The sequence below is a fragment of the Phaseolus vulgaris genome, chromosome 5 (assembly GCF_051622355.1).
Source record: "Phaseolus vulgaris cultivar YP4 chromosome 5, ASM5162235v1, whole genome shotgun sequence".
NCBI classification, from domain to species: domain Eukaryota; kingdom Viridiplantae; phylum Streptophyta; class Magnoliopsida; order Fabales; family Fabaceae; genus Phaseolus; species Phaseolus vulgaris.
The window spans coordinates 7,362,930-7,376,715 of record NC_143502.1 but is presented as its reverse complement, the minus strand read 5'-3'; the positions used below and the strand labels follow the sequence as shown (position 1 = coordinate 7,376,715).

The 13,786-nt window shown below is 32.0% G+C and overlaps 2 protein-coding genes across 2 annotated transcripts; both read right to left on the bottom strand.

Moving 5' to 3' along the window:
• Positions 1-790: 790 nt before the first annotated feature.
• Positions 791-1,950, bottom strand: LOC137833902 (uncharacterized). The gene is made up of 2 exons (XM_068641971.1): positions 1,666-1,950; positions 791-1,156 (listed from the first exon to the last, which is right to left on the bottom strand). The coding sequence occupies exons 1-2, from the start codon at positions 1,948-1,950 to the stop codon at positions 791-793; spliced, it is 651 nt and encodes a 216-aa protein (XP_068498072.1).
• Positions 1,951-2,129: 179 nt separating this feature from the next.
• Positions 2,130-2,753, bottom strand: LOC150027456 (uncharacterized). Its single transcript, XM_090302855.1, has one exon. The coding sequence runs from the start codon at positions 2,751-2,753 to the stop codon at positions 2,130-2,132; it is 624 nt and encodes a 207-aa protein (XP_090158981.1).
• Between the last annotated feature and the right edge of the window lie 11,033 nt (positions 2,754-13,786).

The following is a 13,786-nucleotide window of genomic DNA, read 5'->3' as shown; positions in this document are numbered from 1 at the left end:
GGTTGTGCCCTTAAGATATTTCAGAATTTGTTTTGCAGCTTTGAAGTGAGATTCTTTTGGATTGGATTGAAATCTAACACAAAGACAAACTGCAAACATGATGTTTGGCCTGCTAGCAGTTAGATAAAGAAAAGGGCCAATCAATCTTCTGAATTTGGTTTGATCTACTGTTGTTCCAGCCAAGTCAGCATCCATATAACAGCTTGTAGACATTGGTGTGTGGATGCCTCTTTGCATTTTTCCTTCTCAAACTCCTTGAGAATCTCCTTGCAATACTTGGTTTGGTTAAGGAAGATGCCATCCTTTGATTGCTTGACATGCAGCCTTAAGAAGAAGGATAACTCTCCCATTATAGACATTTCAAACTTCCCCTGCATTGCTGCCATAAATTCTTCACATAAACTATCATTAGTAGCACCAAATATGATATCATCAACATAAATTTGAACCAAAATGATAACAGATTTGAACTTTTTAATGAAAAGAGTCTTATCAATTTTGCCTCTCGCATAGCTATGAGACAAAAGAACATTGCTAAGTCTCTCATACCACTGTCTTGGAGCTTGTTTGAGTCCATACAAAGCTTTTTTCAGCTTGTAGACATGATTGAGATGTTGATGATCCTCAAAACCGGGTGGTTGTGAGACATAAACTTCCTCATTTATGAACCCATTGAGAAATGCACTCCTCACATCCATTTGAAATAGTTTGAAACCAATCATGCAGGAAAAGGCAAGCAGTAGTCTCACAACTTCCAATTTAGCCACAGGTGCAAAGGTTTCATCATAGTCTATGCCTTCCTCTTGATTGTAACTTTGGCAACCAACCTAGCTTTGTTCCTTGTAATCACACCAGCTTCATCTAGTTTGTTTCTGAATACCCATTTCGTTCCAATTACATTCATGCTGTCAGATTGAGGAACTAGAGTCCACACTTCATTTCTGGTGAATTGATTTAGCTCTTCTTGCATAACAGCAATCCAACTCTCATCCTTAAGTGTTTCACCTACAAATTTGGGTTCAATGTGAGACACAAAGGCCATATGTTTGCAGTAATTAGAGATAGAGGTTCTAGTAGAAACTCCCTTTTCAATTTGTCCGATGATATTTTCCATTAAAAGATCCCTAAGAACCCTACACTCCTTAGGAAGCTCATCCTGTTGCAGAAATTCAACCGGTTATTTCGCAGATTCAATTGGTTGTTTTTATGGATAGGTTTCCAGCTTCTCTATAATGATGTTCTGCTCATCCTCTTCTGCAAAATTCTTCCTGGATTCTTGTTCTACATGATTAGACTCATAAAAAAAATGTGGACAAACTTTTCAACAGTCATAAGCCTCTTGTTATACACTCTATAAGCATGATTAGTTAATGAATAACCAAGAAAGATACCATTATCCGCTTTTTCATCAAACTTGGCAAGGTTTTCCTTACCATTATTTAAGATGTAACACTTGCAGCTAAAAACTTTTATATGACCAATGTTGGGTTTTCTCCCATTAAATAGTTCATAAGGAGTTTACTTCAAGATTGGTCTAATGAGGACCTTGTTCATCACATAGCAAGTTGTGCTTACAACATCAACCCAAAAATATTTTGGTAAAGAGGACTCACTTAACATGGTTCAAGGAAGTTTCTCAAGAGACTTGTTCTTCCTTTCCACTACCCCATTTTGTTGGGGAGTACTAGGAGCAGAAAAGTTATGGAAAATCCCAAATTTTTCACAAAAAGCACTGAAATTTTCATTTTGAAATTCTCCTCCATGATCATTACGAATGTCACAAATGTTACATGTTTTGTAATCTCTTGGCAAGCTTTTTGAATGCAAAAAATCATCACTCTTGGATTCCAAGAACAATGTCCATGTGAATCTAGAAAAATCATCAACTATAACAAGAGCATAGTAGTTTCCACCAATACTCATGGTTCTTGAAGGACCAAATAAATCCATGTGCAACAGTTCAAGGGGTTTTGAAGTAGAAATTATATTTTTCAGTTTGAAAGAATGTTTGATTTGCTTCCTCTTTTGACAGGCTTCACACATATGGTTTTTCTCAAACTTGAGTATTGGTAAACCTACCACAAGATCTTTAGAGATCAATTTATTTAGATGATGCATGTGGATATGTGTTATCCTTCTATGGTTCCACCATAGAAGTTTCCACCAATACTCATGGTTCTTGAAGGACCAAATAAATCCATGTGCAACAGTTCAAGGGGTTTTGAAGTAGAAATTATATTTTTCAGTTTGAAAGAATGTTTGATTTGCTTTCTCTTTTGACAGGCTTCACACATATGGTTTTTCTCAAACTTGAGTATTGGTAAACCTACCACAAGATCTTTAGAGATCAATTTATTTAGATGATGCATGTGGATATGTGTTATCCTTCTATGCCATAACCATGATTCCTCATGTTTGGTTAGAAGACAACCAATAGATGCAGAATATGAGATATCAAGAAGATAAACATTGTTGACCCTTTTACCAATCAACAATACTTCTTGTGAATTAGGTAACCGTATCTCACAAGTGTTGGGCTTAAAGGTTACTTGATAACCTTTGTCACACAGCTGGCTAATGCTAAGGAGACTATGTTTGAGTCCTTCCACAAATAGCACATCATGAATCAAGAAGGTGTTCTTGTCACCAATGATGCCTCTTCCAATAATCTTCCTTTTGTTGTTGTCTCCATAAGTCACATGACCTTCTTGCTTGAGGAGAAGATTGACAAACTTGCTTTTATCCCCTGTCATGTGCTTAGAACAACCACTTTCCAAGTACCACATATGCTGATTTTCCACCAAAGGACCCTACAAGACACAAGATAAAGATGCAAGATTTGGCCCCCTTACAAATGTGGGTCCATGAGAATTAATAGATGAATTAAGATCCTTAGTTTTCTTAGGAACCCATTTCAAAACACCCATGGGAATAAAATTTTTTCTAACTCTGCAGAATCTAACAAAGTGAGAGTGAGGAAGAAGTGAGATGAATGGAGGAGAGTGTTGGTCGCGCGGAGAGTGAGGAAGAAGGGAGTTATGAGAGGAAGAGATGAAGTGAGGAGAGTGAGAGGGTGGCCCGCGTGGAATAAGCTTCCAGGCCAAGGATATAAACAACATATAACGACGGTTTAGGCAAAAAACCGTAGTTAAAAAGTAGCGAAAATTTGAAAAAAAATTACAGTAATACCACCACCTCTCTTATTACGACTGTTCTTTAAGAACATTCTTTATAGGAAGTCCTTTTTTTTATGTATTTTGTACTAGGGCCATATGAAGAACATCAAGGTACTTAAAAAAACTATTTAAATTTATAATTTATTATTTCACTTAATTCAACTCTACAAACTAATTTATAAAATATCATGTAATTTTAATTTATAAAATATGATTCATTGATATATTCTAATTTTATTATATCTTCAATTTATGTTCGATTTCTTAGTTAATATATGAAACTATCTGTGTGTGTAGGGTAGGGTCGTGATTAAGGGATGGTTCGTATTAAGTGACTCATAATGCATTTTGTATCTTTAGTTATATATAGGCATGCATTATAAAAATACAAACGCAAGTTGTATAAAAATAAGCATGCACGAATATATCCTCAATTTTTATAAGCCATGTCCCTTATCATAGCTTAAAACTTTCACATTAATAAATGCAGATCCATTTACCTGAATAAAGTGATGATGGCTATGGTTTTTGTTTTTAACTTTGATGTTAAGTCATTAATTTGTCTGTGTTGGAGACAGGTGGTTTGTAACTGAAATAACTAGAAGCAACTTGCAAGTTCAGGATGAATGGAATCATTGAACTCATTAATGCCAACTTTGAGCATCTTTCTCTCTGTTCATATAACATTACCAACTGGGTTCACCAAACAGAAAATGGGCCTTTGGCCAACTGTGAATGATACAAAACTGGTATAATATATATATGATCATCTCACCAATTCTCATTTTTTGTCAATATGTTTCAGAAGGGTTTCATGATTGAAGTCTCTCTTTCTCTCTTGGCATTGTTTGTAAACTGATAAATTAAAGAATGTGAAGGGATCTGAGTTAATGATTGAGAGCTTGAAAGGGTGCATGATATGAGACAGTGGAAGTTGATATGCATGTGAGTGTGTGGAAAGAAGACGAAATTGGAAACATTAAAGAAATAGAAGAAAGGTCAGGTGTTATTGTTTTGTTTAGAATAATAAGGAAAGAGTAGGTATTATATGTAGAATAGCAGAATGCCCAAATACAATGCATCAATCCTTCTACAATGGTCGGCGAGGCGAGCATGTCTGTCTTAGGTTCCACTTCTTGTCCATATACAACTCATGTAAAATCTCTCATTACTTTATACCTTTACTCTCACTCCTTCCAATTTAATTACTGTTATTTGTTTAAAATATGGTGTTTTTTTTTTTTTATGAAATTAGGATCAATTTGGTTGGGCTGACTATACACCATGTTTAGTTAGTGAACTTAATCATTGTGTTCCTTTTATAATTTCTATTTAAAGAGATCATTGCTTGTAATTAGTGGGCAACAGGACAAAAATAAAATTTAATAGTTGCTCGTGTGGATGTAGGTTACAGTTGACAACCGAACCACGTTAAATTCTGTATTGTTTATTTTTTTGGATTGATTCGTGATTATGTAGGTTACACTTTTTTTTTTCCATCACTTCTATATAAATTTTTGTGTGTTTTTCTGTTCCGTATAGCTTGTTTCATATGCAACAATTATCTTTGTATGTAAATATAATGCATGGGAAAATTATAAGAAGCATATGAATCTATTCCTCGATTGATATGTTGATAATCTTACAATAGATTATAAATAAAAAAAATATGTTTTACTGAAATGTGAATCACAAGTAAAAAAGATAAAAATAATTTTGAAATTGTATTTTATCAGATTAAAATTGTAAATTTATATTTTCTGCAGTTGTGAAAAAATAATATTTTTCAATCATCATATTACAACATGCAAGATGTTCTTGTTTCAACTATTATAATTCCAAGTTAGACTCTATGAATAATGTCCAAACTCGAATAATCATTGTCTTGCAAGTGTTATTTTTTTCTTAAATAATTTTTATAGTGGTAAAAGTATATAACCTGACTAATTTGAAGCATTTTATTTTTTTTAAAGATTGTTTATTATGATTTTTAACTTTTGATCATCTATACATTTTTTTTAGTTTAGGAATTACAGAGGTTCTTATCTCAAGTTTGTTAGTATTATTAGAGTTGCTACATTTTGAAGTATTATATATTTGTTATGCTGTTTCATGGTTTTCTCATGACCTTTTCATAATTTTTTTAATAAAGAATATTTTACTATACCAAAACAATAGCTTCTCAGTTAAGACCTAAGAGACTGCTAAGTCTTTTCTTTGTTTTTAGTATTGATGTCTGACTTCAAGTTCTTGCATTATTAAAGTTATCATATTTAAGATATAGTTTACTTTAGTGTTTAATAATTTTATCACGATTTCGTTCTTATTAATTAATGGCTGATGTGATTTAGTACCAACACAATATAACAATGTAAAAAAAAAAGTAATACTTCGAAGAAAATTTATGGTTATTAAAAGTTGTTAAAACTACTATAATATCATTTCATAAAAATCTATTTTAAAAATAAAAATATATAATCACTATATTAATTAAAATAAATACTATTTTATTAGTATCCAAAATTAATTTCTATTGATAAATAATTTTTAAATTAATATTTAATTAACTATCAAATTTTTAACTACTAATTATTCAGATTATAAAATTGATAACTAAAAGCTTCATATTTAAATAAATATCAATTGAGAAACTATTTATTAATAGAAATAGAAATAAATTTAGATATCGATAATTTTGTAATCTCCAAAATAATATATAATTTAATTAATATAATAATTAATTATTTTTTATATAAAATAACTTATGCTTAATAATTTTATGTTAGGCGACTAGAACATTATGAAATACGTATTATGTAATAAGTTTTCTCAAATGTTTAAACATTTTAGCATTGAAATTTATAGTATAGGCTAAGTTAAACAAACTACCCTAACACAAAGTAATGAAGATTACACATGGATATTTTTGTGTGGTGACAAACATATGGTTCGTTATGGCATCAATTCCATGCTATTAATTGCTTTGATGTTGAGAAAGTTTCATTGATTTGGAAATGGGCCACACAAGTTTTGAAGAGTTGAAAGAACATTAGCCAGAGTCTCATAGGAGTGAGAAGCAGACACACATAGTGCAATGCTCATTGAGATGAAGCAAGAAAATATTTGTGTCTTCCTTCACATGAGATTTTTGACGTATGATGAGATTTGGAGAAGGGTTTATCGGAATCTTCTTTATCAATTCTGTTTTTTTTGTTTTAATTATTATTACTAACCACTAAATTGTCAGGGATATCTGTATGAGCAGGTTGAACAATTAATGTGCATCTTACGAAAATAAACTAAAGGCACATGCACACACATATATATTAGGTTAAACAGGGATTTGTCTGTAATTTTATTTCTCTGTATAAATGTTGAGCATGACAGAAGAACAGATACTATATATTATTCTTAGTACTTTGAAGACTGTGTTTGCATGATAAGAATCTGATGTTTATATTGGACTGTTTCTTGGTGTTTTGTTTTTAAAAGTTTTGTTTTTAAATAAAATTAATATATTTATGTTCTTTTATGTATTAATTGTTTAGTTTAAAGTGAAATATTGTTTGTCTTTTAAATAAGTTATTATGGATGTTGTGGGTTGGATTTGGTAGGATTTACTCACTCGATCTATTAAAAAATATTGTGTTGGGTTAAATTATTGTATTTTTAAAATTGAGTTAAGATTTTGAATTTTTGTTTTGTTTAAAATTGTAATTTTCAAGCATATTAATTAATTAAAAAATAACCAATAGTCTTCTCATTAATTAGTTCAAATATTTAAGTAAGACAATAAATATGAAAAGAAAAAAATCATAACATAATTTATCTATAACACAAGTATTAAGAGTTCAAGTTTGGATATTAGGCAAATCATACTAAATTCATTACCTAACTAGTATAAGAGTTAGTTAGTTTGCATTGAGTTATGTTTGACCAAATTACAATACTATTTAGGTAAAGTATATTAATTCATCTAGATCACTCAAATAATTAATATCCATGTAGGTATTACCAAAATTATTTTTAAATTTATGGTTAATTTATTTAGGAAGGTATTAATATATTGTAATGTATTAGTATTTCCAATACTAGTTATTTAATTGAAAATGTTAAAGAAACAAATTATAGTATTTGTATAGTTTTTCTTTGCTCAGTGTTATTTGCTTAAAAAATGAAACCAATAATGTATTGAATTTAGTTCAAAAAATATATAAAAGCCTTAAAAATAATTTAGGAAAGGTTTTAGATATTGTTTCTCCAAATATTTATTAATATTACGTAGATTACTAGTTAAGTCTTTCAAAGTACAATTTTTTTTAAGCAAGCAATAACACTATTATTAATAGCATAAGGGATGATAATGCGGGCTGGTCTGTCCCACATAAAATGCGAACTTAATTTACTACTCCGTCTCACATAAGGGTTGGTCCATGAATCAGCTCGCATAAAACATATTTTTGTTTCAAAATTAATAAAAAATAATTTTTTAAATAGAAATTTTGAATAATTTTTTATTTATTTATTTAGATGTATTAAGTAAATGGTCTTACAGTATTATTCTCATTGACATATGCGTAATAAGATGTGAGTAAAAAATTTGGAATGTGAAATATGAGGTTGCATGAAGAAAATGTGGGGGTAAAAAAAAAAAATTCAAATTTTTAAGTTATGCAGGTTAGTCCGCCCCACACTTGACCCGCATGGACTACGGGTTATGTGGGGCAGGCCTAAACAGACTAGCGGGTTGAAAAAGGCAGCCTGCCCCACATTTTTCTCAATAGGTCAGCCCACACCGCCCGTCCTGCTTTTCTATCCTTAGGTATCACCCATATAATACATTTCATGATTCCAATCCTTCTCCTAATCTTCCCATCCCGACCCAGTAAATGTACAAAAACTAATGTCTCCCCCCTAATACATGCCTACATACATTTTTTTTCATTTTATTCTTGCAATAAGTGTCTATTTTGTGTTTCTCCCAAACCTTCCATTAGTTTGTTTCTCAGTTTCTCTGCACAAGCTCTCTATTCTTCAAATTTTTCACACTTCATTGTCTTACTTAATATTCCTTAAACATTCTAGGGGATATAAACATCAAATTGAATATGTATTTATACAATTGTTTTTCAGCCATATCCATGCTTTTAATTGGCCCATTATAAGCATCTCATTTGCATTCACTTTTCCATTCCTAAAATATTACCTCATTCCTTTGATACTACACACTACTTGTAGGTACAATTGGCTCCAGAAGGTACAATCAATAAAAAATTATAATAGGCAAGGGATAAAGAGAAATATGCATAGAGTTTTATACAAGTTCACCTAATCACAAGGTTACGTTCAGTCCCATTAAGCCAATCGCTTAACAACCTTCACTAACACAAGTATTCTACACATCTCCAGGTAACAAGTATTCTACACATCTCTAGGTAACAAGTATTCTACACATCTCTAGGTAACAAGTATTCTACACATCTCTAAACAACAAGTATTTTGCACCTCTCAAATTAATAATCTTAATCTCCCCTTAAGACTAAGACCTCAACAAATGAGAAACATTATCAATCAGAGAGCAAAAATAGCAGTGCACAAGGTTATCTCACATAGTTCACTACCCAAAATATGAATGCTCTAAATAATAGATATGAAATACACTTACAAAAAGACTATACACACTCAGAATATGAATACACTTTGTAAGCTTTGTATCTTTGTCTCGTGTAATTGTGTGTGTCTTTTTCACCTTCAAGGTCTTTATATAGTCTTCAAATTGTGATCGTTGAAGCTTTGATTCTTCCCTTCGTTCATATGACCGTTAGACGTTGGATGTAGAAATTCTTCAACCTGATTGATTTCTCTAGGTCTTGGACATTAAATGTATTTGGTTTATTTCTTCTTTAGTCCCAAATGTGAACTTTGATACTTCAATAATATAATATTGAGTATCTAATATCATATCATTTATCATTGTGTATTGTTCATCATTTTCTTCTCGTCAAACGCTAAAAACGACAACTTTTGCTTTAATTTGATTCTGCGTATATTTGAGCGTATGAAACAATTTGAATTGTTTCCTTTCAGATCTCTAATGTGAACGCTGACTCTTTAATGTCTTGTGACTTGATTCTTCAATTGTATATCTGTCACGTTGGATCCTCATAAATTTAGTAGACGCTTTGATAAAAAAACTTTAACTTTATTGATATCTGCGCGTCTTTGCTCTTTACATTTCTTTCTATACTTGTTGTGTGAACGTTGATAGATATATCTGGCAGTGATTGGATCACATACTCCATGTCTTCATCTCATACTCGTTCTTTTGAATAGTTTCCTTAATCAACCAAATAAGAACGTTACCCTAAATCTTCATTGTATCAAACAATGAATTAGGAATGTTCTGATACAAGCTCTAAATACTTCTTTGCCTTATGATTACTCTTTGGATTTAATCAGTTGCATGAGCTTTCTTTAGGCAATGACTAGATGAAACTTTAATGCTTGATTTGTGCAATTCTTGTTCACTAGTCTTCTCATTTTCTTTAGTCAGTCGTTGAGTATGGAAACTCAAGATATTGACTTATGGATGTCTTGGTGTTTCTAAAATACATTTAGAAACCTTTTCTAATTCTCAACAATCAATACATTTTATATATCAAAGCATGAGATGTTGAAAACAATCTCTTAGATTATTTTTGAATTATCAAGTGTTTATATTCTCAAAAATTAATTTAAAAATATTATCAACACTTTTCAGATTAACTAAATTAATGTTTGATCATAACTAGATTTAACCTGATTTTATATTCTTGTGAATATTTCGAAAAATATGTTATTAATTTCATACTTTGTTTTAGACTTTGAGTTGATCAATAGGTATACAACTATATTTGAAATCAATTTGTAAACACACTGAAAAATATATATTTCTTTATGAACCATGTAAGCACAATATATTCATTGTGCCATGTATTTCAAATTAATTCTACAAACACATTTTATTATTAGTTTCAACTATTTATTTTAATTTAATTGTTTTTAGTAACTTCATAATATCAAAAAGAGTATGAAAACATTTAATAACCATTTGAACATATATAAAATGTAAATTATGAGTTTGGGAACTTCCCTGTTAAATCGTTGTACAACGCCCATTATCATTTTTCATGTGTATGACTTGATCTCCGTTTGATGCATTGTTGATACTCTTAACGTCCGTTAAGTATACCACTTAATAGCATGATCCATTGAGTTTTTTTGTACACATTGTCTACTATCTTAATAAGACCTTTGGTACAACTATTGTGCGTTTGTCACTTCCATCTGATACTTTTAGTTGATATTAAGTTCATTATTGTCATCGTCTATTACACTAGTGTTTGACATCTTTCACTTTTATGATGAGACAATCGTCTAACATGAATTCTCTGCAACATCTATCACATGTATTGTTTGATATATAGTTTATGGTGGTTTTGTACATGAGTGAGCTTGATTATACATCACAACACATCCTATAGTGTTGTCTATCATCAAAACTCTTAGATTCTCAGTCTGATAGGTGAAAGATAGTTTAATATCTTTAGACTATGATTTGAGTTGATTTTAAATTGGCACATTTTAGAGGTTCCTCTTTTGTTTATGATTTTTTAGATTAACAATTTAAGGTGAGAACCCAAAGAAGATCTCCACTGGACACGAACTTAATCAAGTGGCCGAGTTAGTGTGAAGGTTCACTTCTAGAGGGCAAAGAGAAAAACACAATATGGTGATTATGATGATGAAAGTAAATTGTGGAAATGGAAGGAAGATAAGATGAAGAAAGACAAGTGATAACCAAAATTAAAAGACAAACATGATATCATAAAGAGGAATGGAAAGGATGGGGCAAAAAGAAAGATAAAAAGAGGAAGGGATGAAGAAAGCTTATGGAAGAAGAAGGGTTGTCACGCCACTTGGAGAAAGGAGGCACTCTAAGATGAGTGGTGAAAGAGCCGCCACTTGAAGTGCTCACACACTCAAGATAAGACCCACCATGAGAACTCTCAAGTCTCACAAAAACACTCTTGCAGAGTTTCTTTACTATCCAAATTCAATGTCTCCATACATGAGGCAAGACACCTTTTATATATGAGCGAGTGACTTGGAGAGCAAGATAGAGGGGTAGGGATGTCATTTGTGAGAAACCTTCTAGAAGGTAGGTCAAAGAAAACCTAAACCTAGGTGCACATTGCATGAAAGGTGGGCTTGACACAAACCCAAATTACTAAGCACACCCTACTCAAATTACTAAGCACACCCTACTCAAATTACTAAGCACACCCTACTCTAGCTTATTCTTCTATTTGGACCCCTAAAGTGAGCCCAATTTATTTACATAAACTTGTCTTTTAAAAAGACCAAAAGAAAAAACATTTGATGCTTTGGCCTATGTCCAGTTCTTCTTTTGCTGAGGTCCTTCTGAAGTTTGATGGGAATGTCTTGTATGCTGAGATGACAAATCAATTTGTGAAGTGTCTCTTATGTTCTTGGTCATCTGCTTGGCTAATTGGGTTGTATCACACTACTAACAATAGCAACCCACATACTCTTCCATATTTTTTTCCTTTTTTTCTCAAACCTATTAAACCATGTTGTAGCATATGTATCTTTACATTGTCGGGATTCACTCTATCTTCCCTTATCCACCTATAACAAGCATACTATACTTGATTCATAGTTTGACAATTAAGAAACAAGTCTTTAGTTGTTTCTTATTCCACCCCACACATAACACATAATTTCCCACGAGGATCTACCTTCTTCTTAAATTATCTTTGGTTATAATTCTGTTTAAGCTTATTTTCTAGGCCAAGAGTATGGTTGTTGGGATTGTTGTTGCCTCCCTCAACTTGCAGAAGAATTCATCTTCTCCATCCATACAATTGTCTTGTATGACTTTGTATGTTTATCTAACCGCGAACACTCTTGTCTCCCCCCCTCTCCACACCCACTTATCCTTAGCATTTTGTTTGATTCGAACTATATGCATTTCTTGCATAAATTGGATAACTTGAGCAAGTTCCACTCAAACTATTTCCTTCTCCAAGTAAAATGTCATTCTCATTGATTTCGAACACTTTCACCCATACTCTCCACCTCCTCGTCCTTATTGGTTGAATTCAAATACAACCTTGGGTACTTACACTCCAAACCCACCTTCCCAATCCAGTTATCCTTTGAAAACAAAGTTTTGTTACCTCTCCCTATTTTTCTTTCCATTATTTTTTTCAAACTAGTGTTTTTATTCTTCAGACCCACACATTAATCTTAAGATCTTTCACGCGATTTAGACCTATTTCTAGATTTCTTATTTAATTCCTTCCAGGTTCCATACTTTGATTCCACCATCTCCTTCCATAATTCTCGCTTATCTGTCATCATTTTCCATTTCCATTTTGATAGCAAAGCTTTGTTAAACTGTCATATCCTTAATTTCCAAATCACCAAGTTCTTTTGATTTGCAAACTTTTTTTCCCATTTCACCCATAATGCGTCATATGTCATAACCCCAATCTCATAAGAATTCCCTCTATACCATCATAATTTTATTTACTACAATATTAAACATTTTAAAGAGTGACATAAAAAACAATGGTATAGTTTTTTACAACCAAACTTATTAAGCTAACTTTCTCCTTGAGATAGACTTCTACCCTTCCAACTTGCTAATTTCTTCTTTATTTTATCGACTATTGATTCCCAAAATTTATCTCTTAGGGTTTCCTCCCAAGGACATTACCAAGTATGTTGTTGGCAATGCCACCACTTTTCAGTTCAGAATTGATGCAAACCCCTCCTTCTTATTACTATACACTCCCAGCCCTCAAATTGCTCTTGAAAAATTTGATCCTCGATTCTAACGTAATTTCAAAGCATCTTAGAATGCACTTTGAGACTTATACATTTTGTATGGACTTGTGACATATAAAAATGGTGTCATATGCTAATTGAAGCATATTTATTGCCACCTTTTTATCCCCCACCTTCACCCATACCATATTCTTGCATATTGTAAGTCTCACAAATCCCACAAGACCTTCAACCACCATTAAAAAGTGAAAAAGGGCTAAAGGATCTCCTTACCTTAGATCCTTAGTTGGTTTGAATTTAGTACTTGGGTTCCCATTAACTAGCACTAAAATTGTACTAGACTCTAGGCATCCCTTGAGCCACCCAATCCACTTCCCATTAAACCTTAATCTCTTCATCAAGTGTACTACGAATCTCCATCTGATAGAGTTATATGACTTTTCAAAGTTAATCTTCATGATAATACATCTATGTTTTTTCCTTTTAATCTCTTCCACTGTGTTGTTTGCTACAAGGACTTCCTCAACCAAACATCTTCCCTCCAAAAAAGCACTGTTTCTTGTCAATGAGTTTTGGTAACACCAATTTCAATCTTCTTGACAACACTTTCACAACTATCTTATAAAGGCCACCCACTAGTTATATGGGTCTATAGTCATTTAAGTTCATTGGTATGGCCACTTTTGGAATCAATGTTATGAATGAAACATTGACTCCTTTTTGTCCACCTTCCCATAACATTAAAATCTTTTGTT

Coding starts and splice junctions, on each gene's coding strand:
- LOC137833902 (XM_068641971.1), bottom strand. CDS start 1,950: ATGGATTTATTTGGTCCTTCAAGAACCATGAGTATTGGTGGAAACTAC. Junction 1,157..1,665: donor GTACTCCCCAACAAAATGGG/GTAGTGGAAAGG, acceptor TTTCTGCAACAG/GATGAGCTTCCTAAGGAGTG.
- LOC150027456 (XM_090302855.1), bottom strand. CDS start 2,753: ATGACAGGGGATAAAAGCAAGTTTGTCAATCTTCTCCTCAAGCAAGAA.